At 40.3% G+C, this 27,702-nt stretch overlaps 1 protein-coding gene across 9 annotated transcripts; it reads left to right on the top strand.

The window, feature by feature from the left end:
* The first annotated feature begins 537 nt into the window (after positions 1-537).
* On the top strand, positions 538-26,401 carry LOC133345088 (amphiphysin-like). 9 transcript variants are annotated; one of them, XM_061555550.1, is made up of 22 exons: positions 538-639; positions 2,802-2,882; positions 3,825-3,879; positions 4,120-4,214; positions 4,437-4,532; positions 6,059-6,166; positions 7,015-7,100; positions 9,285-9,360; positions 11,202-11,284; positions 12,688-12,829; positions 12,930-13,049; positions 13,645-13,746; positions 15,659-15,685; positions 16,301-16,426; positions 17,661-18,476; positions 21,784-21,813; positions 22,422-22,451; positions 23,011-23,093; positions 23,136-23,199; positions 23,375-23,500; positions 23,953-24,054; positions 24,339-26,401. In XM_061555550.1, the coding sequence occupies exons 1-22, from the start codon at positions 562-564 to the stop codon at positions 24,444-24,446; spliced, it is 2,634 nt and encodes an 877-aa protein (XP_061411534.1). In that variant the 5' UTR covers positions 538-561; the 3' UTR covers positions 24,447-26,401. The 9 variants fall into 9 exon arrangements, with proteins under 9 accessions (XP_061411534.1, XP_061411532.1, XP_061411531.1 ...); XM_061555548.1 differs by adding an exon at positions 21,161-21,193 and having other exon boundaries at positions 23,011-23,199; XM_061555547.1 differs by having other exon boundaries at positions 17,661-19,286.
* Positions 26,402-27,702: the final 1,301 nt, after the last annotated feature.

The raw sequence follows: 27,702 nt of genomic DNA, 5'->3' as shown, positions 1-27,702 counted from the left end.
CAAAATGCGCAACTTTAAATAAATATAGACAACACGTTCTACTTAATTAAATAGACTTTTTAATAAATGTTTTCTCCTACAATATCAGAGTGCAGCGCCACATTAAATATGCACTACAATGACAATAGTTTAAAGCGATTTGAAGCATGCAATTTTTTTTTAGGGGGGGAAGCAGAGCTTTGTGACGTCATATTTGAGGGGAGGTCTGACTTTTTGTGACGCCGTGTGACGAGGGGGGGGGGTCAAAAATCGCGTGACGTCATTTATGGACGGCCCCACACAGTACGCGTCTTAGCCGTAAGTGAAATACGAAAAAACCCTTTATTATAGACGAGCACAATGTTAGAACATGTTGTATTCGCGAGACGAAACATCGAAACACTGGCAAGCAACGCAGCCCCGTTATAAGCCTCCCGAAATTCGACTCTCGATTCCGCTCGCACTAAACAAACACGCCGTCGATTCCCGCAATCCCCCTGCCCGCATTGTTGTGCAGGGGGAGGGAATCGGTGGTCGCGTCTATAACGCCGGATCGATTCTCGGGACGCGTGCGTGAGCGTCATGGCGGACGTGGGGAAGGTCAGCTCAGGCGTTTTCGCCAAAAACGCCAAGAAGCGGATCACCAGGGCCCAGGAGAAGGTAGGGCGGTCAGAGAACACCTCGCTACCGTCACCACCATCATCGTCATCATTACCACCGCTAACTGCTGGCTTTGAGGGAATGGAGGACGGGGCAAAGGCGTGCTGGTGCGGATGCCCGTTGTCGGTGGATGCGGCAAGCTGCTGTGGTTTGGAAATAAATCAAAGAGATGAGCATGGGGGGTGGTGATGGTACAACGGGGCGCTGCCTGCCTGCTTGCGACAATACACGGCCTCCATCGGTCATCGCATCACAACATTCATACTCAACAGTGTCACATCTTCATCACCAGACACTGCATTATCATGCACGTCACCTGTCATTCTAACGTCACAAGTGCAGCAGTAGCATCATAATCATCATCCTGTGCCGATCATCTTGGCGCATCAGTAGCAGCATCGTCGTATTCGCATTGTCACATCATCATCATCATCCTCGCATCGTCATGAGCCTCACATTTTCACATCTTCCCCACATCCGATCACATGCTTATTGTAACTCAAGGAGTATTGATAATACTACGGGACGGGATACCACTCACCGTACAGTGGAGGCATTCTTGATGTGTGTGTGTGTGTGCTGGGGGGTGCCCAATGAAATAGCTCTTAACCGTTTAAAAGCCAAGTGAAAATGTTGTCCTCTATCTCATAGGTTAAATTAAAGATGGTGTCTATTGTTTATCAGAGCCTATTTTTCATGGCGGGGTTTTCATCGGTTGTTACCTTGTCAAGCACCATGCATTTGTTATGCGTTTTAAAATGTATGCCAGCTGTATAAAATGATCTTCATTCACCAGAACACTCCACCTTATTCCTCCTTCTCTACTCCTGCAACATCGGCTCCATTCCCAGCCCTTGTCCCTCCATCCCTTCCGTCACCTCCCTTACTAACAGCCGCTCCACCCCACCCGTTGCGCCCCTTTTCTCTTTGTGTACCGCCGTTGGCTTGCGTTGTAAAGTGCCCTGGAAAGGGCGCTGTTATATACATCCTAAATAGAATATAATTCAAGGTTCGTGCTGGAGAACACACGATCATTGCTTGGCTTGGCCCCCCATGTGCCAAAAGCACGGCCGCTGAATCGTTATAATTGTGTTTTTTTGCCATGTTCTAGAGCAGTGGTCATCACCCCCCCCTCCAACCTTTAAGGGCGAGTGTGCCCAGGCTGTGGCATGGATACCGTGCAGGATACATTTCAAATGCGCGCGGGAAACGTCAGCGCTACGTTCGCAGCTACAACAACACACTAACACGCACCATGAAACAAATGTCTTGCTAACACTACCCAACACATGTTGAAAAGCACGAGTTTAGAGTAAGTTTAGCCCTTCCAAAACCGAACAAAAACACCTTCATTTTTCCTGCGTTGTTGCATTCTTCTATTTAACAAACGTGGCTGTGCATACAAAACGTGTAGGTGCATGTGGTTATTGTAATCCATTTTGTATGCATCAGCGCATTTGTCAATAAAGAGCATATTGGTCACTGTGAACACAATTATACCAACACCGCAATAGCTAGCATGAAGGTACGTCAAACATCCCTTGGCCCACGGGGTGGTGAGGAAGGCCTTCCAGTAGTGGACTGACAAAGGGCTGTAAATTATTAAAGACAAATATTGCATTTGTGGAGGAATTGAAGAACCCTGGTGAGAAGACACAACGGAGATACAGTGCTCACATGCGGCTGCTTTCTGCTTCAGAGGAAAGAGCAAGCATCTATTAAATTATGGACCATGTCAACTGAGTGGTTGCACTCACAATGTTGAAGGGTAGGGATGTGACCAATGAATAATGTAGCGACTGGGGAGTATTTTCCTTGGACACGTGATATGTCATGCCACATGCTAGTGGGTACAGCACGCTGCAAAGGGGGTGGAGGGAATTTGTGTTTTATTCGTTTTACGTTGGTGCAATTCAACATGCATATGCTCAAGTAATAAGAGTAGACTAATCCGAGATGTATACATGTATCATATTATTACTGTATAAGATGGTATATACTGCGTAGAATGTGTGTTCTTCCAAAGTGAACAATTTTTTACAGTTATTTTTTATGTTACATGAAATGGTTTTAAAATATGGCTTATGGTGTGACTGTATGACGGTGGGAAATAAACAGTTATTTAGTGATGGTCTGATTAAAATCTGTGTTGATATATGAAGGTGCTGCAGAAGTTGGGAAAAGCTGATGAGACCAAGGACACACAGTTTGAACAGCTGGTGCAGAACTTCAGCAAGCAATATGTAAGCAACAGTAAAATACTAATGTCAACTTAATTCGCAATTGTAAATGTACGTTCATGTTTTATTGGTTCTAAATTTGTTTCGACAAAGTAAACACAGTGAGCACACAAGTATAATTGTTACGTAGATATAGGTCAGGATATTTAGGATATAAATAGAAGCCAATACACACAATTGTCTTTAAAACAGCGAAGTGGGAGTGGCTCATACACTTAAATTCATTGTAAAGATTGTACTTCTGTTAAAAATGGAAATTAAACTGAGGTTTTTGGGTGATGTGTTTTTTTTTTTATTTTGCAGCTATAATAACAAAGTTAAACATTGTATAAATGTAAATGTTTTCAGCAAATATATGTTTTGTTATACTTTCATCTGTTTAGGCATTACTTCCTATGAAAGCATTATTTAAACCAAGCTATTCCCTGTGATGTATGGAGGTTATGTCCGAGGAGAAAAGTGACCCTGTAAAGGGAAAATATAACACTGATAGCTCAGCTGCACGTTCATCAAAATTGTCTATTTCCTTGTTGAGCAGTTGCTATGTACTAGCAGTTCATGTGGAGTTATGAGCTTTGAAGACGCCTTTAAAATATTTCTTTTGTACTAATAGAATACCGAGTTGGACTTGAACAGGAATCCAGTTCTAGGTTGTTTGGGCCCCTTTCAACACAAGCTCCCTGAGCCTCAGTTCCCCACTTAATTAGGTCTATAATAGTCTAATTTAATTAAAGCACTTATGTTTGCACAACAAATAATATTATTGCATAGAAATCGTATAGATAAAATGTAATAATAGTGCTTATCTAATCTGTAAAAAATGCAAATACTTAATGTAAGTATATACTATATATTTTTTATGCATGTATAATTTTCAAATTCCCTCCATTTACCGCCAGCTTTTTGTTGTATTTTCCAGTTGCTAATTCCTGTGTTCTAAAATAGGGTGAAGGAACCAGGCTACATAAAGAAGTCAAGGCCTATCTGGCAGCAGTCAAAGGTAAATTTACTTAAATGCATAATAGGATAAATGTGAATACATTTTCAAAACTAACAAGATTATAAATGTAAGCGAATTGGCAGCTGGAATACTTAATTCACTGTATACACCATCAAAGTTATTTTGACAAAAAACTTTGCTTCATTGGCAGTATAAATTGTCAATTGTGATATATTAAGTCGCAAAAATAGGCTTGGCTAGTTTCTTACAAGACTATGTGGTGACTGCTTCATTGCACAGCCATGCACGAGTCATCCAAGAAGTTGATTGAATCGCTTCAAGAGATTTACGAGCCAGACTGGTATGGAAAGGAGCTCATTCAAGATATTGCGGAGGTATGTTTAAATATATTACACAATGATGCTGTATAACTATTATAAACATGTATTCCATTTTATGACAGTTTATTTAAAAAAAGTTTTCATTTTTCAGTTTTAAGCAACTAAAATTGTTTTTACTATGGAAGAAAAAAACAGTCGTTGCAGTGAGTAACCACACTTTCATATGACATGCTTCACTCAAATTTGAATGTCTGCTTCCTAACTCCTCTGCTTTAGCGGAACAATGAACTATGGGAAGATTTTCACCAGAAGCTGGTGGATCTGGCATTACTCACCCTCGATATATACTTGGGGCAGTTTCCTGACATAAAGGTACAGTTAGTTTGGATTTTTCACGATGTTTTGTCCATTAATAAAGTAATGACTAAAGTTGTAAACTGCAATTGTAAATTACCATTTATGTATACTTATTTGTACTTCAGATGCTATGTACTCGTGTTTACTCATATTTGTGCTATGTACTTGCATAATTGCCTATAAAAGTGATAATTAAATTGCTATATAGTAAGCACGCACGGATTATTTTAATTTAAATCGGACACACTTTTCGATATTATAGAAGCACGACAGGCAGTCACTGGGTTACGGAAGGGTTTGGTTCACAAGAAAGATCCGTAACCCGAATTTTCCGTACGTTGGAAACTCACCAATTTCCCCCCAAAATCAAGATTAAATCCCATAGCCGGAAATAGTTGTGCCTCTCCTACCCAATTACTAGTTCGTTTTCTCTCAGTCCTGTATCACGCTGTCCATTTTTTATCCCTACCTGTATCGTATCGCTGTACATACGCTCTACACTTCCTATGATTCTTTCATTTAAATCGAATATCTCCCCTAACACTACCCATAATTAAACTAATTGAACATATACTGTACAGGTGACCCCCGCACCTACGACCTAATTGGTTCCTGAAGTCGAACCCTTATTTCCCATAGGCACAATGTTATAAATTTGGGGTTCTGTTCCTGGAAACCTATTACATACCATAAAAATACCAAAATTGACCACGAAATTAAATGAAAATAACCCTACAAACATTTATTGTAATTTTGAGTAACTTTTACAAACATTCATTAAGTGAAAACAAACACATTTGAAAATTCTCAGACAGCAAAAGGCTAAAAAAATTAAATTTGAAGAAAATTGACGAAAAAGTGAAGAGCGTTCGCGAAAGAGATGCTGCTGCATTCGTTCTATGTTCAGCTGCATACTTGTCGGGCTATTCCGTACATATGCATATGGCAGAAGAACAAAGCAGTGCAATCGACTCGGTGTCAGCAGTCGTTAGGCGGTCGTAGAAACGAGTTTTGGTCATTACTGTGGGGGTCTTACTATAAGAAAGGTTATAAAAGCGGGGGGTCGCAAGTCGAGCCTTCGTAAGTGGGAAGTCACCTGTATCGAATTGTTTATGAATACCACGAAACATTTAATATTAATTGTTAACAGAAAGCAGTCACTTTGCAATGTTTGTTTATCGTGCCTGTTGGCTGAGACCATAAGTAATTGAAGTGTAATTGTGTTAAATAAAGTACATGCAGTAAATAACTCATGAAATCCACTTAAAATTAAGAAAACTGGCAATAGAAACATGGGAAAAAAGATAATTCTGAGCATAGAAAACAAACAATTACATATTATTCATCCGCAACCTCACCGCGCTGCACTATTTGCGCTTATCAAACTAACGCAACATTTTTCGCAAATTATTTTTTTGACATGTATTATGGGACCATTTAATTAAAGTCGAATTTCTGTAAGTCGAGTCTTCTGCAAGCTGGGGACTTAATGTACTTTGTAGTTATATACAGTGATAACAAGAGGAATGTACCATTTACAGACACGTATTGCCAAACGCGGCCGGAAACTGGTGGATTACGATAGCACCAGACACCACCTGGAAGCCTTGACATGCACGAGGAAGAAGGATGACTCCAAAATAAGCAAGGTGATACATACATAAGGAGCATGAGGAGAGTGCTATTTTAGCATAATTTTGTCTGCTTGGCAACAAATACATTAGTTACTCATATTTCCTCTACTGTCCACCAGGCTGTGCAGAGACAGTCTTCTCTGGCCGGTTTCCATGCTTCTCCCATGGCTATATAGAGCCAGGCTCAATCATACCCCACCTATTTGTCTCTGCAAGGGCCAACCATGGAGAGGGTTGGCCCTTGTGGCCAACCTGTCCAACTTTCAGGACAAACATGCCATTAGCTTGGTGATGGGCAACACAATGGCCTCCTGCCTAACTTGCTGCCTATTGCTGGCACATGAGTGGCAGCTTCATCACAGGCTGCAGGCCTGGGCACTGACATGTGCTATAGCCTGCCTGTTGGCTCAGAGTCTGGTGATGGCCAATTCTGCTCCCATGATCTTAGGTCGTGCGTGAGGAAGTCGGGTCAAGCTTCCACCTTTGACAAACCATTTATCAGGACAGCATGTCAATGACCATTTATTTTACAATCTACATATAAAATGCAAGTATTCAAATGTATCTTATTGGTTAACAGTCGTGGCACATTATATATGAGGTGTTTAATCTCATTGTATATTATACCTCAATAATTGTGAGTTTGAAATCACATGTTTTTCATATATTAATTTGCAAAGGAATAGTATTTAAGTTGGTTGAATAGTGGTTTATTACACCACTCCACTTCATTCTGTTGCAGCATTATTTAACATCACATTAACCTATTGACAATGGTGTAGAGATGATGATTGCAGAGACTCAAAACTTGCCATTGTAAGCTGCTGTTTGCAAGTATATGTTCTTTATGTTTGTGGAGCCAGGCAGAAGAAGATTTTCTGAAGGCTCAGAAGGTATTTGAGGAGCTGAATGTGGACCTGCAAGAGGAGCTGCCAATCCTTTGGAATAGGTACAGATTAGATTATATGGATAATGAATAATGTATGTTGTGAAATGTATTCTGTTGTTAAATATTCTTGGAATATGTGACAAGAAAATAATACACTTCTGCCAGCGACTTGCATGCCCATACCTAGGCCTCAGCAAGGTAAGGTAAAAGTTTAAAGGTAAAAACAACGAACATACCTTTACCTTACCTTTTACCAGAGGTGTGGACTCGAGTCATGTGACTTGGACTCGAGTCAGACTCGAGTCATGAATTTGATGACTTCAGACTCGACTCGGCAAAATGTACAAAGACTTGCAACTCGACTTGGACTTGCATAACAATGACTTTGTCCCACCTCTGCCTTTTACCTTACCACAATACAATCACTCTACCCTACCTTTTACCCTTTAGCACAGCGGTCGGGAACCTATGGCTCGCGAGCCATATATGGCTCTTCCGGTGACGGCATATGGCTCCCAGACAAATTTGAGTTGAAAAAAAAAATAATAAAAAAATAAAAATAAAATCAGTTTGGAACTGATTTAGAAATACTTGTGATATTGCTTAATAATACTGTGTAATTTTAAAGTAAACAGAAATTAGTTTTGAAGATAAAATTTCTCGGGTCACGGGTTCCGTGACCAGAAGTCGCATTAAAAGTAAGACATTTAATTTATTATACGTTAAAATACTATATGGCTCTCAATGAAATATATTTAGAAATATTGGGCTTTTATGGCTCTCCCAGTCAAAAAGGTTCCCGACCCCTGCTTTAGCAGGTAAGGTAAAAGTAATAGGTAAAAAGCAACGAGCCTACCTTTACCCTACCTTTTACCCTTACCCCATACAAATTACCCGATTACAGGGTAATTACTAGGGAACTACTACACATGAACAAGGTTTATAACGGTAAATATTAGATAGAGCGCTTTATTCATATAGAATACTTTCGATGATTCCAATTTTACACGCTTTCTTTGAACTCACTATTGTCGTTATTGATGTTGTCGCTGTTGTCATTGTTGTTGTCGTCGTTGTCGTATCCTCAAATCTTGTAATTCAATTTTTACCCACTTCCTAATGTGGTATCGACTGCAAACTTGGTATGCATATGTCATAATGGTGACAATACTATATTATATCACTTAAAAAAGTATATATTTTTAAACAATCTTTTTTATATGTTATGTTTCGGCTTGGCTCTAATTGTCCACGCTCAACTAACGTTGGCTGTAAATCACCACGGCCCCTTACGTTATGGCAAGCCTCGGGGCCACTTCCTGGAGTCGTGGAGTTCTGCCATTACTGGTACATTTAATAAAAGCGTGTTTTTAATAAAGTTTTTAAAAATATTAATTATTAAATGGAGGCCACGGATTGCGCTACGGAGCTTCTAGCGGTAAACAAGGTACCGTATTTACCGGGTAATACTCCACGCTACCTTTACCCTACCGGGTAATTCTTCCGAGCTACCTTTACCCTTTAACCCTTTACCTTACCCCTTGGCATGTCGACACCTTTACCCTTTTACCCGGTAAGAAGGGTAAATTACCTTACCTTGCCGAGGCCTACCTATACCTACTATAATAACCCAGGAATGTCCTTAACGCTCGTGACGTCACTCCACATCGACCAGCCCCCCTCAATATTCATGAGCAGGTGACATCCTCCAAATGGACACCCCCCCATTATTATTACCTACTATAATGAGCCAAGAATGTCTGTGTGCAACGCTCGTGACATCACTCTACGTTGACCAGCCCCCCTCATTAATAATCATGAACAGGTTACGTCCTCCACATGGACACCCCCCCCCCCCCCATTCATAATAATTAGCGGCTGATGTCACTCACATGGGGAGCCGAGGCGCCTCCTCCCCCCTCCTCGGCGTCAACTTGCAACCCTCACTACAAAAGCAGAACCCTCATGTCACACGATATCCGTAACGCTATTGAGACATCAAGTAAAAAGTACGTCATGATGAACAAGGGATTATAACCTTAAAATGAAATAGGTCTGTGTTACCGCGCCCTTACAAATTGCACAAGCATTAATGCAATGAATATCACGTCACGGTCTGCGTTTCGCTTGCAAGTTTCAGATTTACTGCAATACACCTGTCCTTGGACGGGTAAAAGGCTGGTGTTTTAAAGATTTATTTAAAATATGTATTCTAACTTTGTCATCTTGTTTTTTTCCTTGCAGCCGTATTGGATTTTACGTGAACACTTTCAGAAGCATTGCAAGTCTGGAGGAGAAATTTCACAAAGAGATTGGTCTGGTAAAACTGAATTACTCAAAAGTGAAACTTTTTGCTGACATCTATCAAGTGATGACATGTTTTTGGAATTGAATTTTAAAAAGTGGCATGACTGCACAGATTTATATGCTGAATTCCTCGGCTGTTTTCAGCCTAGGTGTCTAGATTCTGTTGGTTCAGTTCTTTCCTGAACTTGATAAAATGTGAGACATTACTAAGATATTCTTTTTGCCTTACAGATAGGTGAAATCACTGTGATATTATTCCCAATGTATGATAGTCCACTCTTAATTTTTTTTTAATTGGAATTTAAATCACAATGAAAATGTTGGTTCTATCTCTTGCATGTTTCCTGAGGTTGGATTGTGTATTTATGAGCTAGGACGGATCTTGCACGAAATAAACAGCTACAACAGGGGTCGGGAACCTTTTTGACTGGGAGAGCCATAAAAGCCAAATATTTCTAAATATATTGCATTGGGAGCCTTACAGTATTTTTAACGTATAATAAATTAAATATGTCTTACTTTTAATGCGACTTCTGGTGCTGCATGGTTTTGCTGATGGCCTTGTAGTCTGGTTCGTACGTGGTGAGGTTGAGCTTCATGCAGGCGTTGAGGCCCCGTGACTCGTGAAATTTATCTTCAAAACTAATTTCTGTTTACTTTAAAATGACACAGTATTATTAAGCAATATCACAAGTATTTTAAAATCAGTTCCAAACTGATTTTTGTATTTTATTTTTTTCAACTCAAAATTGTCTGGGAGCCATATGCCGTCACCGGAAGAGCCATATATGGCTCGCGAGCCATAGGTTCCCGACCGCTGAGCTACAAGAAAATATATTCTTTGGTTCTTTCGGTAAAGTCATGTCGATAAAAAAAGTGAATAGAAATAAAATAATAATTAAACGAAAAAACACTAATGTTTACTGTAGCCTGGTTATTATAATTTTTCTATATACGTGACTTTATCGAAAGAACCAAAGAATACGAATTCCTGCAGTCACGAAAGTTTTAAGTCAAAATACAAGAAAATAGTTGGTGTACGTACAGTGTATAGATATGAATGTACTGTATCTGTGTATTTTGAAATTGGAAACCACACAGTTGGGAACTAAAATGCACTTTTACAACAAAGGTACAGGCCATTCTTACAATTGAGACTATGTTTGTTCATTGAGTTCTCACCTGGTTAAACAAAATAAACATGAACTTTTCAATATCTCTTTTTAGAATATAATTTGAAAATACTTTTGTGCAGATATGTTTTATGTTAGCATCTGTGGTGTAAATTGTAGTCTAAAAATAATACACGTGTTAATAGCACATTAGTTTCATATTTCAGCATGTGTTCATTGATTAAAGAGAACAAAAGGCTGTCTCATTAAAAGGAGATATGTGCTGATATTTTTAAATGTACAAAATAAAAGTATATTAAATGCTATTTTATGTTGAAATCAATGTAACACTAGTGTTTTTCTAATTCCAGATTAAACCCACGTGTTGTTGATAGGCAAGTCAATAAAAAATTGAAATATGCTCATCGTATATACATCGTATAAGAATACATGATTTAATTCGTTATTCACTTGATAAAAAACAATGCTAATTGTCTTTAGGTTAATACAACAAACAATACAAACAACATAGAAAATATGACCCACAATGCAAATGAGAGTAACAAACAAAAACAATCAAAGGTTGGATGAAATAGTGTTCTTGAATCGTGATAAGCAATTCACCTGGATGGTGGATTGTTAAATGCTTATTGATTGAGACCTCTTTAATAAAATAGGCTTGTTCTGTGTCTATACAACATAAGGTCACTCAAATTATGCTGTCGGTGTTCCTCCACTGCAGCTGAACCACGAGCTGTACGAGGTGATGGTGAAGCTCGGCGACCAGCACGCTGACCTGGCCTTCAGCATTCGAGGTGCACCCAGGTACTAGAGATTGACACTGCCCTTGTGAATAAGGGCAGCACTTTTAGTCTATTTTTTGTCACAGGCTGTGTGTGCACACTCACATTTTCTGTTATAGTGTTGCTTCATGACATGATTTTTTTTGTTGACTCAATGGTTATGCATATGTAATGTTCTTGGAAGGAGTCTTCGTAGAGGCAACACGCTTTATTTCACCAAACAGTTACACTAATCCCTAATACAAGGGGTAATGGCCCCTTTCACCCACAATCTGGGGAGGTACAGCCTCCGGGCTATCGTACCTACAACTCTCCCGACTTCAGCCCTCCGGCTAATTAAACCTAGGGGAGGCTGACCCACCACTGGCCCGGTGGGTCCCTGACCACTGGCCCGTCCGGACCTGGCCCTCACAAGGGCATCAGGCCGAGGGAACCTCAGGGTTCTAACCCCACGACCACTGGCACCGCACTGAGCCCCGGCCCTTAGAAGGACGTCGGCGGTTTGGGGTCCAGGGTCTTCTTCAGGCGGCTTCTGGCTTCGGCTTGAGACGGACTGCCTCGCGCTCTCGGGGACCCGCCTTATATACTCTTTCTCCCTGAGGGGCAGGGTTCTGGGGGATCGTAGCTCCTGCCAGCCCCCTCCCCTCAGAGGGGTTCCAACTGCCGTTGGCCCGACCGGTCCGGACCGGTTTCTACCCCTCCCCCTGGTTGTGGCGCGTGTGTGTCAATCATGACCACCACACATACATGATTTCTAGAATATGAACACGGGTAAGTTTTTCACGAAAGCCCAGGAATGTACAAGTAGTTGATATTCAGTGTTTCTGAATAATTTGCCAGCCTCTTGCCATGATCTAACGGAAGTATAGACTCCAGCCCTAGATCATGTGGTTTTAATCTCATCCATCGACTTATTTCTTTTTAGTAAGAGACTTACGTTGCTATACTGTAGTACTCTATATTTTAGAAAGATGTTTTTCATTTTTAAAATATACATTGGTAGGCTCGGTAGATGACATATATTATACTGTAAATAACACACAATTATATTTTGTGCATGGATAACATTAGTTAATTTACACTGATGATGTAAATTACTTTTCATTAATTGTACCTTAAATGATTGATTCCAACTTTTTTTGAACCACTTGAATAGTGCTATGGTCGATTGATTTAATTCATTGTGTGATGTACCAAGTATTATATTTTTTGTTAAAGGGTTTTTAACTAATGAATGCATGTATGTTGAACTTCTTTTGCACCGTGCATAGCCATCCATGCTAATTGGAGGTGCAGGGCAAGGACAACAAAATAAAGAAAAAAAATCACCTGTAAAAAATGTAACTTAAACTGTTCATTTATTCCTCTTGCACTCCAAATATGTTCTTCTTTATAACCTGGTTTTCTCTTGACCCTGTGTAACAGTGATTCAGGGCCACTGAAGATAACGGAGACCCCGTGTTCCCCGCCGGAGATCACCGTGCAAGCCCCCACCTCCCTCTTCACGGGTGATGAGCAGGCACTTGGTCCAAACCACATGTCAGCTCCTCTCAAGTCTCCATCACTGGTTCGTGTAATGTTCGTTTAAATTTGTTGCCATAAATCTTGTGGAAATGTTTTACTCGAGTAGGAGCTAATTGGCTGTGTCTCTGCTGATTTTTTTTCAGGGACGCAAGGGGCCGCCAGTACCACCACCACCGAAGCTTACGCCCAGCAAGGAAGTGCAGCAGGAAGCTATCTTCAGCTTGTTTGATGACAACTTTGTCCCAGACTTTAGCAGCGCACCGGTACAGAATATTTCGTTATATCTTGTCATAATTGGCATCTTCATTCTACTGAATTGTGGTCATGATTTGCATTATCGTGAATTAACCAATTTTGGTAGAGGTCCCCTTGCCGATATGCCTTCTGGTTGCCCCGCGATGTTTCTGTCCACGTGCTGAGAGCTTTAGGATGTAAAGAATATATATAAGTATTCCCCGTGATGTCTAAAATTGGCACACGATTATTAATTAGCATACTATATGATCATACCTGTCAACCCCTTATCAGTGCCTACATTATTACAGGCCAATTCAGACCTTATTATTCACCACGTGCCCTTATAAATCTCAACGTTCATCCTACAAAGTCTCATCACAAGAGAGAAACACAAACAAATAGACATTTTTTTTTGCTCGTATTGAAACGGATGTATGCCATATGGACCTGAAAACTCAATTTCCCTGTACAAAAATACAGAAAAACCGTACGGATTGACAGGTATATGTAATTTATCATTAAATAGTTTTGAAGGTAATTCTTATCATAATCTGATATTTAGCTTGCATACTTTATTATGGTAATATACTTTTTGATACTACTTGCATATGTTCTTTGTAGGCAGAAGCAGCTAAGAAGGATGAGGGGAGCTTGTTGGACATCGATTTTGACCCTCTGAAGCCAGACATGGCCACAACTCCCATGAGCCCTGCCATAAACCAGGTTGGTTTTAAATGCTTTATCAAGTGTTGAGATCTTCTTCACCTACATTGCATGTTTGTGCAAATGGTTAATTAAACTGTCTATAAAGTTTAATTTAGATACATGTGTAGTGTGATATACAGAGGCGCACACAACTAGAGTTGGAGGCAACACGTTTATTAACAACTTCTCTAACCACTTCAGGTTCTATAGCTAGGTGCGGCTATATTCTTCGCTGTGTGCGTGCGAGTTAACGATAACGAATGGGCCAGTCAGCACACACGCTGCCTGACCCACGATGCTGAGTTAAGACTCAACCCGATGAATGAAGAGCTAAGAGACTGGGACCCCAGGACGATTCCCACAAATGAGCCCCGATCCCTGTCGGGGCTCCCCCTTTATTTCCTTGGCCGCGGCCTCGCCCCGTCCTCGGCAACGCCCCCTCCTGTATCAAGTCAGGAGCTCCCGGCTCCCTGTCACGTGTCCCTTAAGCCCCCGAGGGAGGTTCCCGGCGCTCAGCAGCACTCCTATTATAGTGGCTGGCGCTAACACTGTAGGGACATCAATTACGTCACTACACATGTGTAGTGACGTAATTGATGCACTGTCAGCTTTTCTCCTGTGTCACTTTATTACTTCGCATCCCGTACGGATGTTCCTCACTCTTTACACAACGCAGTCTTGCTCCGAACTCTCTCTTTCTCCGCTAGCTTGTCACTTAATACTCCGCTAGCCTGTTACTGAATACTCCGCTAGCCTGTCAACCTTCTCTCACACCTCCAACCTCAGCCAACACCGCTGGGGAGGACGATATGTGTAGGGCGAGGTCCCAGGCTTCTTGTCGCTGGCTCTTGTCCTCTTCGTTCCTTCAGTTCCAACCAACTCAACCCCGTGTTCTCCGCACACCCCTTTATATTCCCCTCCTCATTAAGGGTCCTCAGTTGCCCCCTATTAAGCCGGCGCCTCGGCGGCGCCTCCTGTACATGCTTTCTTTCCCTTATCTCAAACTCCCGTCTCTCCGGCGCCAACTCCGTGTTGGCCCGCTTGCACCTGCCTGTCCTCAAATGCACCCACCTAATTACCGCTTCTCCCCTTAATTGCTGGCGCTTCTCTGGCAGCTGTTCCATGTCCTAACGCTTGCACTTGCTCGCCCTGAAATGCACCCGCTGTTTGCAAACCCCACGCGTGAATGCATTCGCTATTTGCAAACCTGCGCGTGAATGCATCCGCTGTTTGCAACTCTGCGCGCGTTACGCCACTACACGTGTCAATTAACCAACCAGTCTCTTCCATAATGTAAATTATTAATTTGTAGCCTCTTAACATCTTACCAAAAATTAACTAAGGCCACAAAATGTAAACAACACCCCAGGTAATATCCATTTACAGAGAACATATGGAAATTAGAGACATCAAATTGACTGTTAAGAAGAGTAAGTTGACTAAAGCAGGACAAATCGCGAGAAGAGATGATGGTCCAAACTGATAGCGGAGTGGCAGTTCAGGGAAAGTACTGTACATGCCCAATAAAGGTTGATATCTGGAGATATGGAGTAACGAGATGAACGCATGTACAAGAGAGAGTTGGATTGCTGCATCTTGAGACTTCAGGCCTTCATCCAGCTGCCAAGGGAGCACAACTGGAAGTGGTTGCAAAGCAGTAACAAAGCTGTTCAAATAAAATATCGGCCCCTATGCAAACAACTTAAAATGGGGTAACGTAATGTTGTATTTGGTAATATGTTGTCATATTTTAAATATAAGCAACATTTATAGCAATAATGGTAACTATAAGCAACTGATTTAAAATATACTAGGTAAAAAATGTTTTTTCATGACATTTTTTGTGTCACCAAGATGCAGTTATGATCAAAATAATTGTATTTTTGTAGATATCTCCATTGCTTTTGTGGTTTCTTCCCAACGCTGCCAGACGTTACTGTTTGATCTTGCATGGGAGGTAAGTGTTGAGTATATTTTAGTTACAAAACACTTGATACAACACTTTATACATTTATATAACATTTCAATTATTGAATATGTAATTGTCTTCGAAGTATTACACGATATAAATTACATAGTACTTTGGTATTTAGCATACAGTTACAAAGCCCAGGCATAGTGAGGTGAACATGTTAGACATTGAAAAAAAAGTAATGGAGAAAATGTTCTGAATAATACATTGAGTAAAGCTCAGTCAGGTTAGAGGGCAGCTTAAAAAGGGATAGTTTTGATGCTTGGGTTTGAATAGTTGACATAACTATTTATCAACAACTACATTACCTTAGCTGGGTGAGTAGCGTTGTAGTCATTATAATTGACTCACAATCGAAAGGTCGTGAATTAAAATCCTTGTTGGATATTGGCTCAACCAATTGTCTCTGGGTCTGATGAAATAATTACTGATATGCAGGAATTCACAAGTGGTTATTGTTTGAAGATACTAGTATGCACTCGGTGAGTAGTGTGGAAAGTTCAGCGATGAGCACCTGTTTTTTTAAAGTACAAATAGCGAACTCTGATTTAACCGTATAAAAATATATCTCCTGCATTGTATTGTTTCTTTTCACAAAAGGCAAGTCCTCAGCAGGTGCAACCTCCTCCTCAGCCTGTGATGCCGGTTGAAACTGTGATTCCCGTTGAGCCTGTGATTCCCGTTGAGCCTGTGATTCCCGTTGAGCCTGTGATACCAGCGCAGCCAGTGAGTATGGATTTTGATGCTCAAAAGTATTTTCATGTTTGTTAGTCTTTGTGATTATTTTCTGTTGTCGTTTATTGGTGTGCATTAAAATAGTTTGCATCTATCTCCATGATTGATTGTAGCCTTCACTTTAAGAACTGGTACATTTGTAAATACACATTCTTTAAATTCCTCGTTACTATAGTATTGCTGTGTATTTAAATCTTAACTAGATTGACTACCCGGCTTCGCCCGGGTCTTGGATCTACGACGCCCGGCCGCCTTTGTCTCCCCAGTGACGATGTTCACACACGACACCAGTTACGCGTTTGAGGCTGAGTGGACCTAGGGGAGGCCCAGGTCCGTTTCTAATAATCATCAGCGGTGGTGGGCGTGAGTGGGAATCGAACTGGGGTCGCTCAACCAGCTTAATGACTATTTGTACAAAGAACATATGAAGAATCGATTATAATAAGCAGGCTACAGTCAACATTATAGACTGCCAGTACACCCACTCAGCTTCATAAGCAGGCTAGAGTGTACATGATAGAGTGGCAGTACGCTCACCGAGCTTAATAAGCAGGCAACAGTCTACATGATAGACTGGCAGTACGCTGACCCAGCTTAATGACTATTTGTACAGTGAACATTTAAATAATCGATTGTTGGCGCATTGGGTTTAAAAGTAATATTAATTGCACACATTGTGGTGGGGGTGGAGTGAAGAGTACGATAAACTTTGATGAATTTACCTCAGAGTCGCATGGTGGGTGTCGAGGCCTAGTAGCGTGCAGAGCCTCCGGCCTCGCCAAAATTGCCCACCCGGCAGAGGCAGGGTACGGGTGGCATTCCTCCCCCCCCCCCGCGCTACAATAGTACTGTGTAATCGCTATTATTTAATTATCTACGGAGCCTATGAAAGCGGCGAAGGCGTGGCTACCCGTTGCCAGGGGCAACTGCCGTCCAATTAAACTGCAGCCCGCGGCGAAGGCGTCGCTAGCCGTTGGCAGGGGAAACCGCCGTCCAATGAAAGCGGCGAAGGCGTCGCTAGCCGTTGCCAGGGGCAACCGGCGTCCAATGAAAGTGCGTATGGTCCGGCGACACACACACACAGACAGACAGATTCGCGATTTTATATATATAGATTTCTTTTACATTTCACTTACAAAAGCTCTTTTTTACATTCTTATTTTATGTTTTGGATTTTCCTTATCTTCTATTTGCTGTCTCTTTGTCTCTCCATCTTCCTCCGCAGCAATCAGAGCCTGTGCAAGGCCATACCAGCAATTATATGTTCACGGATTACTTATTCAGTGAGCAGCCAGGTAGTGCAGGTGAAAGCGAAGAAAAAGCTTGCTGGAGTTGGGATAAACAGGAGGAGCTTGAAGTTTCACTTGTCCAACATGAGCAGTGTAATTCTGAAAGCGAACCTTTTAAAGTCGTCCTTGGCTCGTTTGACGGCAGTGTCAGTGCAGAGTTTTCTATGAAGAGTGATTGTGCAGATGTAGATGTAGGAGAGAGAAGTGTAGCTTCTGCACAATTAGACGAACAGAGTGGTGAGGCTATGCAGTTTGAGAGTCAATGTGTGTCATCTGCCCCTGATAAATCTGAAAGTTGTGAACAGGATGGAGATATTTTGGATGAGCCTCGTCATGGTGCTTTGCAGTTAGCAGATGATGTGTGTGCTAATGTTGAGTCAGATCAAGAGCAAGGTAGGGGTAATGAATGGTCCCTTGAAGTGATTCATGACACAAATGACCATTCAGAGAAGGAATCCGATGATGAAGGTCGAGTTGTAGGTAGTCTGTGCTCTGCATACAATGTGGCTAGCAGCTTAACATCAAACAAGTATGGAGATAAACAATCGGTAAAAGATGAAGGAGTGTTCGCTGACGATCACAGAGAACACATGCATGCCACTGACGAGGTTGCAGCTGAAACATTAGACATTATTCAGCCGAGTGCTGAAAATGAGGAGGGCTTTGATCAGCACAGGAGACAGAGTAGTCAACAGGAGGCAGAGCCAGAAACAGCAGCTGAAGAAGAGGAATACAAGGATTCCCATATTGCTGTGAGTACACCGCTCCATACTGATGCGGGTCAAAATGTAGATAAGGAACAGTTGATAAGACCTAGATGTGAGACAGCTGTGGGAGTTGCAAGTAATCCTGATGTGTCAGTTAATCAATCCGAAGTTGAAAAAACGCACATCTCCATTGCATCTGAGGATTATAGTATTGATTCTGAGTTAAAAAAATGTATCACATCAATTCGTTTATTTTCCGATAACAGAATAGCTTGTGAGAATGATTGTACTCTGAAACAAGAGGATGAGATGTCAGGTTGCGAGACACTTAAGAATATTTATGCAACAGAAGTTACTGATGAAAAACATTTAGATATGTTAAACTTTTTTCCAGATCAGGACAGTTGGTTGAATGAGGCATTTGCCAACAGAGGGGATGATTTTCAGGAATTAAGCACTGATTTAAAAAAAGTTCTTGAGGATCCTTTGTCCTGTAAGGATTTCATTGCCTCAAAAACCCTAGTAAGTAATAGCTGGACCCAGGATGTGGACACAACCTCAGAATTTGGCACAGCTGATAAAATATACCATCAGGATAATGTGAATGAGCAGGGGCATTCGGTGCCTGATTGTATGTCAGAGGTTGTTGGGGAAAGTTCTCGGGCAGATGTTTCATACACAAAAAGTGGTAATGACAAAAGCAAAGATGCCAAAATACCTACAACAAATACAGATAACTGGGATAGTAGACATAGTATGAAGGGAAGAATTGGACAGAAACATGAAGACAATATTGACAATATGCAAGATAGACAGGAGGAGCTCCTCTTCAAATCAGACGACAAAGAGAAAGAGGTAATAACACAATTGAATTAAACCATAAAGCTCTTGAAACTCTGGTAGAGGATTGTGGAATTGTTTGTGAAAGTGAGATATCTTACATGCAGGACAACACTATTGCTACAGATGCTGGAAATGTACATGTTTCCAAAAAGAATGTAGAGGCACAACCTGACCATCAAATAAATGTCACAGTGACTTTCACAAGGAAAGCGCAGCCTAGCACAGAACACAGGCATGTAGCAGCCCAGGATGGGGTTAAGGCCAGGCAATCCAACGACTCCGAATTATCTGAAGATGAGGCTGCCGATCTTCGCTACGCGAGTTTGTACGGGCGGCTGGGGGCTGAGGTACCTTATCAGGTCCCAAGATGTAGGACTTATTTCTTGACCAATCCAGCAATGTACTTGCAAATCCTTTCCCTAAAATGTTCCCAATCCAGAACTGTTAAAGGGCATACATTTGCCATCCTTAGAGTAGATATGTACCTTTACTTCCCCAATGTTTTGACCCATAACTATTGTAATCACCCAGGAATGTCTGTCCTGAACGCTCATGACGTCACTCCACATCGACCAGCCCCCCTCATTAATATTCATGAGCAGGTGACGTCCTCCAAATGGACACCCCCCCCACCCCTCATTAATAATCATGAGCGGGTGACATGACTCAATATGGAGTATCCCCCCCCCTCACTAATCATTCGCAAGTGACGTCACTCCACATCGAACAGCCCCCCTCATTAATAATCATGAGCAGGTGACGTCCTCCAAATGGACACCCCCCCATTATTATTGCTTTTTATAATGAGCAAAGAATGTCTGTGTGTAACGCTCGTGACGTCACTCCACGTCGACCAGCCCCCCTCAATAATCATGAACAGGTTATGTCCTCCACATGGACCCCCCCTCATTAATAATCATGAGCAGGTGACATCACTCCACATGCAGCACCCTCCCCCCTCATTAATAATCATGAGCAGGTGACGTCACTCCACATTGAACAGCCACCCTCAATAATAATAAGGTGACGTCCTCCAAATGGACACCCCTCCCCCATTTATAATAATTAGCGGCTGATGTCACGCCACATGGGGAGCCGAGGCGCCTCCTCCCCCCTCCTCGGCGTCAACTTGCAACCCTCACTACAAAGGCAGAACCCTCACGTTACGCTATCTCCTTAACGCTATTGAGACATCAAAGTAACAAGGACGTAATGATGAACAACGGATTATAACCTTAAAATGAAATAGGTCTGTGTCATTGCGCCTTTACAAATTGCACACGCATTAATGCAATGAATATCACGTCGCGGTCTGCTTTTCGCTTGCAAGTTTCAGATTTATTGCAATACACTCGTCCTTGGATGGACAAATGGCTTGTTGTAAATAAGCTGTGTATTTTTCCCCCCCAAAAAATCTTGTGCTTTTTCATTCCTTTGCTGTCTTTTTTGTCTGATTTCCATACCCTGTTCTGTAAATCACACTGACAGTGGGAATACTGGGCCAAAATTAATGATTCCACTTTTTAACAAAAGCACATTTCATAGAACCACATTCACCATGGTGAATTTCAAATTGTGATTTTGAAAAGCCACTAAAGCACACATTCACATGGCAGTTAAAGCACCGTAGGTCCTTGGTGTAAATCCTACTTTGCTTTAATTGTACCACTTGTGAAAATGTACTGTAGGTCCAAGAACAGACTAAATGAATGTGACTTGAATGAGCAAGTGTAATCATTAACCAAATTCTAAGTGGTCCAGTAACCATAGACTGTCATTTTAGTAAAGCTGGGTAATAAGTTGTTTCGTAAATGAGTGAATGTTTTAATGTTTTAAATTTCTACGATTTTATTTGGCTTTTTTACATTTGGTTGTTTTCTTTTCAGATATACATTACCAGATTTTACGGCTACCAGCAGGTTGTGTTTTAATTATAATTTATTTGAGTTCTGTTTTGCTTTGTCATGTTTTGTTTGTATTTGGGATAAGTCGATAATACAGATTACAAGTTAACTCAGACTTTACTTGTTTGACAATCTTCACACCTGATAATGTGTGGTGAGAATATTATCAAGGAAGTGTGATGTCCTTAAACGAAATGTTAAGCCGCCAATCGCATATGCTTTATGTGGGCATAAAACATTGTTTACAACACTACTACATTTATTTATTTTCTCAAGTATATCAGTGCCTATGTTGAGCTTATGTGCAGTTTTGCCTTTGAACTGTTTATTAAGTGTTAAAATAATAGCTATATATTTTTCTCCCATCATTTGAAAACTGAAGTTGATCATAATAAGAAAGTTATGTAATACCCTTTTTAGCTGGTGGATTATTTTTGTTAACTATTTAATACACTAAAATAACTTTTAGTATGTGTGTGTTTGGAGTTTTAGGATTGCACAATGTTTAATGATCACAATCAAGAGTTTATTTTCCGAGTATACTGCATTGACATTCAGCTCTGTAATGTTAATGACGCATTTATTTTTTCCCATTTTGTTCAAAGGATGTCAGTACAGCAGAAGAAACAAGCCAGGTAAGATAATGCAAATGTGTCACCTTATCGAATTAAAACAAATATACTTTGGTTCTTTCGGTAAAGTCACGTAGAAATAATATAAAATAAATAATAGAATACGACGTTTCGATTGCAACACAAGCAACCGTCATCAGGTATGAATGAATGCGAAAACAAACCCAGTAAACTTAGAAATGTAATGCAATGCAACACAGAGTCGGCTTCTCTCTCTGTGTATGTCTCTCTCCGTGTCTGTGTTTGTCTCTCTCTCTTAACTTTAAATTTAGCAATCTTTGGAAGAACGTAATCAACCAGGTCAAGTGTTAACTGTTGTGTTAGCCGACTGTGTTCCATTGCATTACATTTTTAAGTTTACTAGGTTTGTTTTCTCATTCATTCATACCTGATGACGTTTGCTTGTGTTGCAATCGAAACGTCGTATTCTATTATTTATTTGATTTTCTTTCTACATGACTTTACCAAAAGAACTAAAGAGTAATTCCTGCAGTCACCAAAGCTTCAAATCAAATTAAAAACAAATATCTAACATTGAATATTTCTAGTTATAAAAGTAATGCATTTTTAAAGTGAAAAGTTGTTTTAATTATGTATTTTGTCAATCACAGAAACCTGCATCTTGGGATGAAACTAGTGAGGTGAGATGTGGTATTGATTTGTATTACATTGATATGAAAATAACTTAACACTGGTGACAGGTGACTTAGACTTGCTGACCCACCAATACTGGACATCTGAAAAAGAGTTTCTGAGCTCATCAGATTCCTCCTGTCTAAATAAATATTCAGATTTTGAAGCATATATATATCATCTCTGCTATTTTTTCTCCAATGCTACTTGCTTAAAATTTTATGTTTCTTATACAATTAATCCATTAAAGGTGGTTATAAAAACCTGCTTTCGTCATTGTTCAGGCTTTTTTGGCATAGAATAGGCAGAGTATATATTTAAAGCTGGTGGAAAAATAAATGGAAACAAAAATACTGCCATTTTTATGTTCATACATATAAGCAGTTCTTTTTTTACTTTATTGCATCTATTTATGATTTCATACGAGTTACCATTACACACCATGGCCATGTATAGTGAAGGAATGGCAGATCACTTATGTATAGAAAGCTGACAAGATATACGAGTAAGGAATGTCAAAAGAGGTGTTCAAGGTCTTTTTACTCTGTGTATGTTACATCTGATCAGACAATGGAAGCAGCCATGGGTCCTTTGGTTAAGAGCCCTGAATCTGAAAGTGCTGTCGTTCCCGCTGAAATGGATGTCGTTCCCGCTGAAATGGATGTCGTTCCCGCTGAAATGGATGTCGTTCCTGCTGAGATGGCTCCCATCCCTATGGAGACTCCCATTGTGGAAGTAACTGCCAGCACCCCCACTGTAAGGCTCACCAATGTTTTTTTTTATTATTTGCTGTTGATGATAAAGTAATCGCATTGCACATATATCAAAATGCTAATTTTCTTGAAGATTACTATGTAACACAATTGAAATGCGGAATCGTGCACATGGATGATAATGTAAACAATGATAACTGCATTTTGTGTTTGTGCAGCCGGTGGACTCTGGTCCAGAGTTGGACATGGCATTTGTGACCAATGGAGAGGCTGAGGTTGAAGCAAGCAAGCATGTTGACACATCTTCAGAAAGCACTGACATGCCCCCTGGATTCTTGTACAAGGTGCAATTTATTAGAACAGCCATAAGATGTGTGTTAACCAAGGCTGCTATTTGTATACTTAAAATATTTGCAAGTAACTTGTCTGAAAACATGTTGAATTGTCAGTGATTGTGTGTTCTTGAACAGTGGATTCTGTAAAACTGATGAACCAATGTGCTCATTCCAACAAATAACTGGTTATGCTCGCCTGATTAAATTTAACACATGAATAACCCATTTAATACGAGCGTATTAATACTCATATTAATCATTGCTTCATGTCTAATTTATTATTTTTACCAATAAACAATACAATGTATGGGTGAAACCCTATAAACTTATCGTTATATCATTTTTTAACAGCACAGTTTTTTTTATATGGTTTTGTTGCAGAGCTTCATTACAGTTGACTATATTGAGGACTATAACTTTATGCATGGAGTATTGCTTGTGACAGTTCTTTCTGCATGAAGGTGCAGGCCGAGCATGACTACACTCCGCTGGATGCTGACGAGCTGACTCTCCTGCGTGGAGATGTGGTTCTCGTGTTGTCCTTTGAAAACGCCGACGAACAGGTACCGGGACATTCCAATATGTCCCTTTAGAATGCACCGACACAACAAAGAGCAACTGCACGACAACAAACGCTTTTGTGCAGTAAGGCTTCTTCATTTCTTCTGTACGTAGCTTGTTTACAATTGTTGCTTTTCATCTTTAAGTTCACTTTAACAGTCGGAACATTACAGCAGGGTGATACTTAATTGCCGCCTCAAGGTCAACCTAACCGAGCAAACCCTGTACACTGGTGAAGGTGATCTTGAGAACTTTTCCAAAGCTGGGTGTTCTGCCCCTTCCACAGGATGCAGGATGGCTCACAGGAATCAAGGAAGCTGATTGGTTGGCATACAAGGACCTAATGGGCCGTAAGGGTGTGTTTCCAGAAAACTTCACTCAACGTTTGGAGTAGTAGAGTTCTTTCAATGGCTGATTTTGCTTCATCCACGTTCTTGTTTAACACATCGACACACACAAAACAATATTTTCACAATTGTTTTCCTGATTTCAGAAATGGTATCAACTAAATATAAAACAGTTTTGTTTTTTGCAACTGCTTTGTTTGAAAGCATATCCCGAAGTACGTGTGACTGTGTTTACATTGAATCACCTTGGAATCCTATGACTGCAGAGTTTGAAAGTATTTTGCCAGACATGCAGTATTACATACCCATCATTATTTAACATAAGACCTTGTCTACCAGTTCGGTATAGCAATTTACATGCTCCTTTAAAGTGACGTTACAAGTGCTCAAATGTTATTTGTTAAACACTTGTTAGTTTTATATCATGATTCACTTCTCGGTCATGTTTTGAAATAATATCAAGTGTTCCTACATTATGTGCAGTTCAAAGGTTGAAAATCTTTGAAGTGTCAACTATTATACCAGGTAGGTAAGCAGTATGTGAAGATGCTTCTTCACTAAGCCAATGTAGTACTGCAGGTCTTTTGGCAAGGAAGTTTTTTGTCTTTTTTGCGCATGCTTAAGCAATAAGGACTAACCAATGTGCATTTGAAAAGTAGCAAGGTTTATTCATTGGCTGATTTTTCTCTCCTCTACATTTGTATAACATACACTCGCAGAACAATATTTTCACATCTTACTCAAAGGATATTTCAAATAATTCGTAAATGGGCTAACATCGGAGGATTTAGGCAAGGTGTGATTTGCCAACTTTCCATTGGGGGAAAATTATAGTCTAACCATCCCCATGACTGACACGGAATGCGGAAGCCTTCATCCAAAAAATAATTGCACACATAACAGGTAATATTGCCTCAATTTGTTATATACACTTTCGAATAATAATAATACATTTTACCTTGGGAAGCCTCACTGATTTTCCTCAATACTTTTTCAGGACGATCATTCTACATTTCAATGTTTGCCCATTACCAATAATGGGTGTTTGACTTCTTGTGGGACAAAACTACATGAGGCGGTGACATCGAGGGATTAAATGATCAATTGATCCTTATGGCAGTACCTCGGGGTATCAAATAATACAAAATAGCCGAGGCAATTCAATATTTAATTTCTGGGACACTTTTCCAGGGGTGTACTTAAATCCGCGACTGGGGTACCAATCAATCCGAAATCAGTGCTATGCGATGTTGAAACGCGGCGAGGACGATTGCGCTGAAACTCTGAACACTTGTATGCACCGCAGTGCACCGTGTACAGCTTGTCGAGATGAGTCGATTGCCGCATCGCCGACCATCAACAGACTAAAAATTACTGCATCACGGACATTGTGCGAGAGCCGGGGTACCGCCATAAGGTTCAATTGTCCTTCCATCTTCTGGCCACTTTGCAGCCAGCCCCAAACCTAAGCATTCAAGTATGAACAAAATCTTTTATATCCAGAGGGTATATAATTAGCTCCCTCCCCGGGTATGATGGTTGAAAGTGTAGTCATGGGGATAAAAGGATTTAACAGAAAGCAGAGCCCTGACTATCAAATCGCATCCCAGTTGTAGATGTGGATTTCCTTATTTGGAAATTATATTAGATCATTGCCAAGGAGAATGCACATTTAGGTAATAATGTCTCCTACATTGTTCAGGTGACAATGACAATGTAATTTCTTACTTGGTCTCAAGGTCTAACATTAAATTACATTTTTACAAGTCGGCAAGCCATTGGTATCGTGTGTTTACCATAGTTAATGCCGTATATGTGTTGTGGTAGTTAGGGTTATGTTATTTCCCTTTTGTGTATGTATGCAAATGTGGTTATATTTATATAAATATGCAATATATTATTTGCCACTTAAATGAATAAACAAGTAAAATGTTAAATACTCCTTGTCTGAACATATATGTAAGACAAATCTGTCAATAAATATATTAAATGCAATCCTGTGGATTGATCACTGCATTGGGTTATTATTTTTTTATAATCTCGTGTACTTTACATTAGTTTTATAATTCAATTACAGAACCAATCACATTACTCTTAGCCACGTAATAAGAGATCCCATAAAACCAAAAATGGCTTTGCAAAGCTAGTCGGTAATGTGTACCTCTTGAATAGGCTAAGTGGTGAACACGTCAACACATTTACATGTTTCACACACCAACTGATGTATAGAAATTATATTGTGTGCAAATTATGGATTGTGAGAACTGCCTTATTTAGCATTTTTATATTTCAGGGTTAGATGTTGAAGCCCTGACTTGTAGACCGATTCAAAAATGAATAGGATGGAGCATAATCTGTACCATTGCAGTTTAAGCTAAAATAGACCCTCACAAAGGAATGTGCAATTTTTCTCTTGATTATTGCTTTAGGTGAATAAGGACTATCATTACATCTGATTAAGACCCTTTATAGCAGCATTTTTTTACGTGGCAGGTTTCATCAGGTTCTTATTAAAAAGTAGTTTGGGTGTTTTTCTCCGTAATTACGAGCTTTTATTGCAAATGTCTGTTTAATGAAGACAGTGCAGTGTTTTAAACCAATTAAGGTGACAATGTAATGCACTGTGTTTAACATGTACCCAATTAAATGTAGAGTATCTCTTCCCACAGACCACTCGTAGTTATCAGTCATGATCAAATGGCAATTTTATTTTATACCTCTAATGAGAATGACATTAAAATATTTCAGGAAAACTTAAAACAATATATTTAATTTAAGATCTTAACTGTACACGTAAATTTGTGTAAGTGGGTATATATACCTAGGTAGAAATAAAAGTTAATACCAATGTTAATTATTTTCCAGAAACTATTGCACAACAAACGCAGCAATGCGCCATGAAAATCTTCTGCAGATGAGTGGTATTGCCCATTGAGTATGTTGTGTTTTCCTGTAAAGAAAGCTGGCCAGGAGTAAGCAGTACCGCCACAGGATGGCAGTATGGCAGGGAATTAATTACCTTTTGAGTGCGAGCTCCTCAGGTCCGTGGGTTTTCTTCTGGTGCAAGCATTTCCTCCAAGATTTATATATTATTGAAATTCGCTTATCCCGACTTAGAACCATCCTAAAAATATATATTCGTCAGACGCAGCCTGTTCTGGATAAAGGTGCGCGCCTGTAATCCAGCCCAGGGAGGCTCGGCTCGGTGGAAACTCAATTCCAGTGGTTGTTGAGGTGCCATACCCTGGCTGGCCAGGAGAGGGCAGTACAGCACGGATTAATCGCCATCTGTTTCGCATATCC

Source organism: Lethenteron reissneri, chromosome 21 (genome assembly GCF_015708825.2).
Source record: "Lethenteron reissneri isolate LAM-NWPU_2019-01 chromosome 21, ASM1570882v1, whole genome shotgun sequence".
Lineage (NCBI taxonomy): Eukaryota > Metazoa > Chordata > Hyperoartia > Petromyzontiformes > Petromyzontidae > Lethenteron > Lethenteron reissneri.
Note: the sequence above shows the minus strand (reverse complement) of the source record. Positions and strands in the feature narration are given on the sequence as shown.

Coding starts and splice junctions, on each gene's coding strand:
- LOC133345088 (XM_061555543.1), top strand. CDS start 562: ATGGCGGACGTGGGGAAGGTCAGCTCAGGCGTTTTCGCCAAAAACGCC. Junction 11,285..12,687: donor AGCATTCGAGGTGCACCCAG/GTACTAGAGATT, acceptor CCTGTGTAACAG/TGATTCAGGGCCACTGAAGA. Junction 13,050..13,644: donor CAGACTTTAGCAGCGCACCG/GTACAGAATATT, acceptor TGTTCTTTGTAG/GCAGAAGCAGCTAAGAAGGA.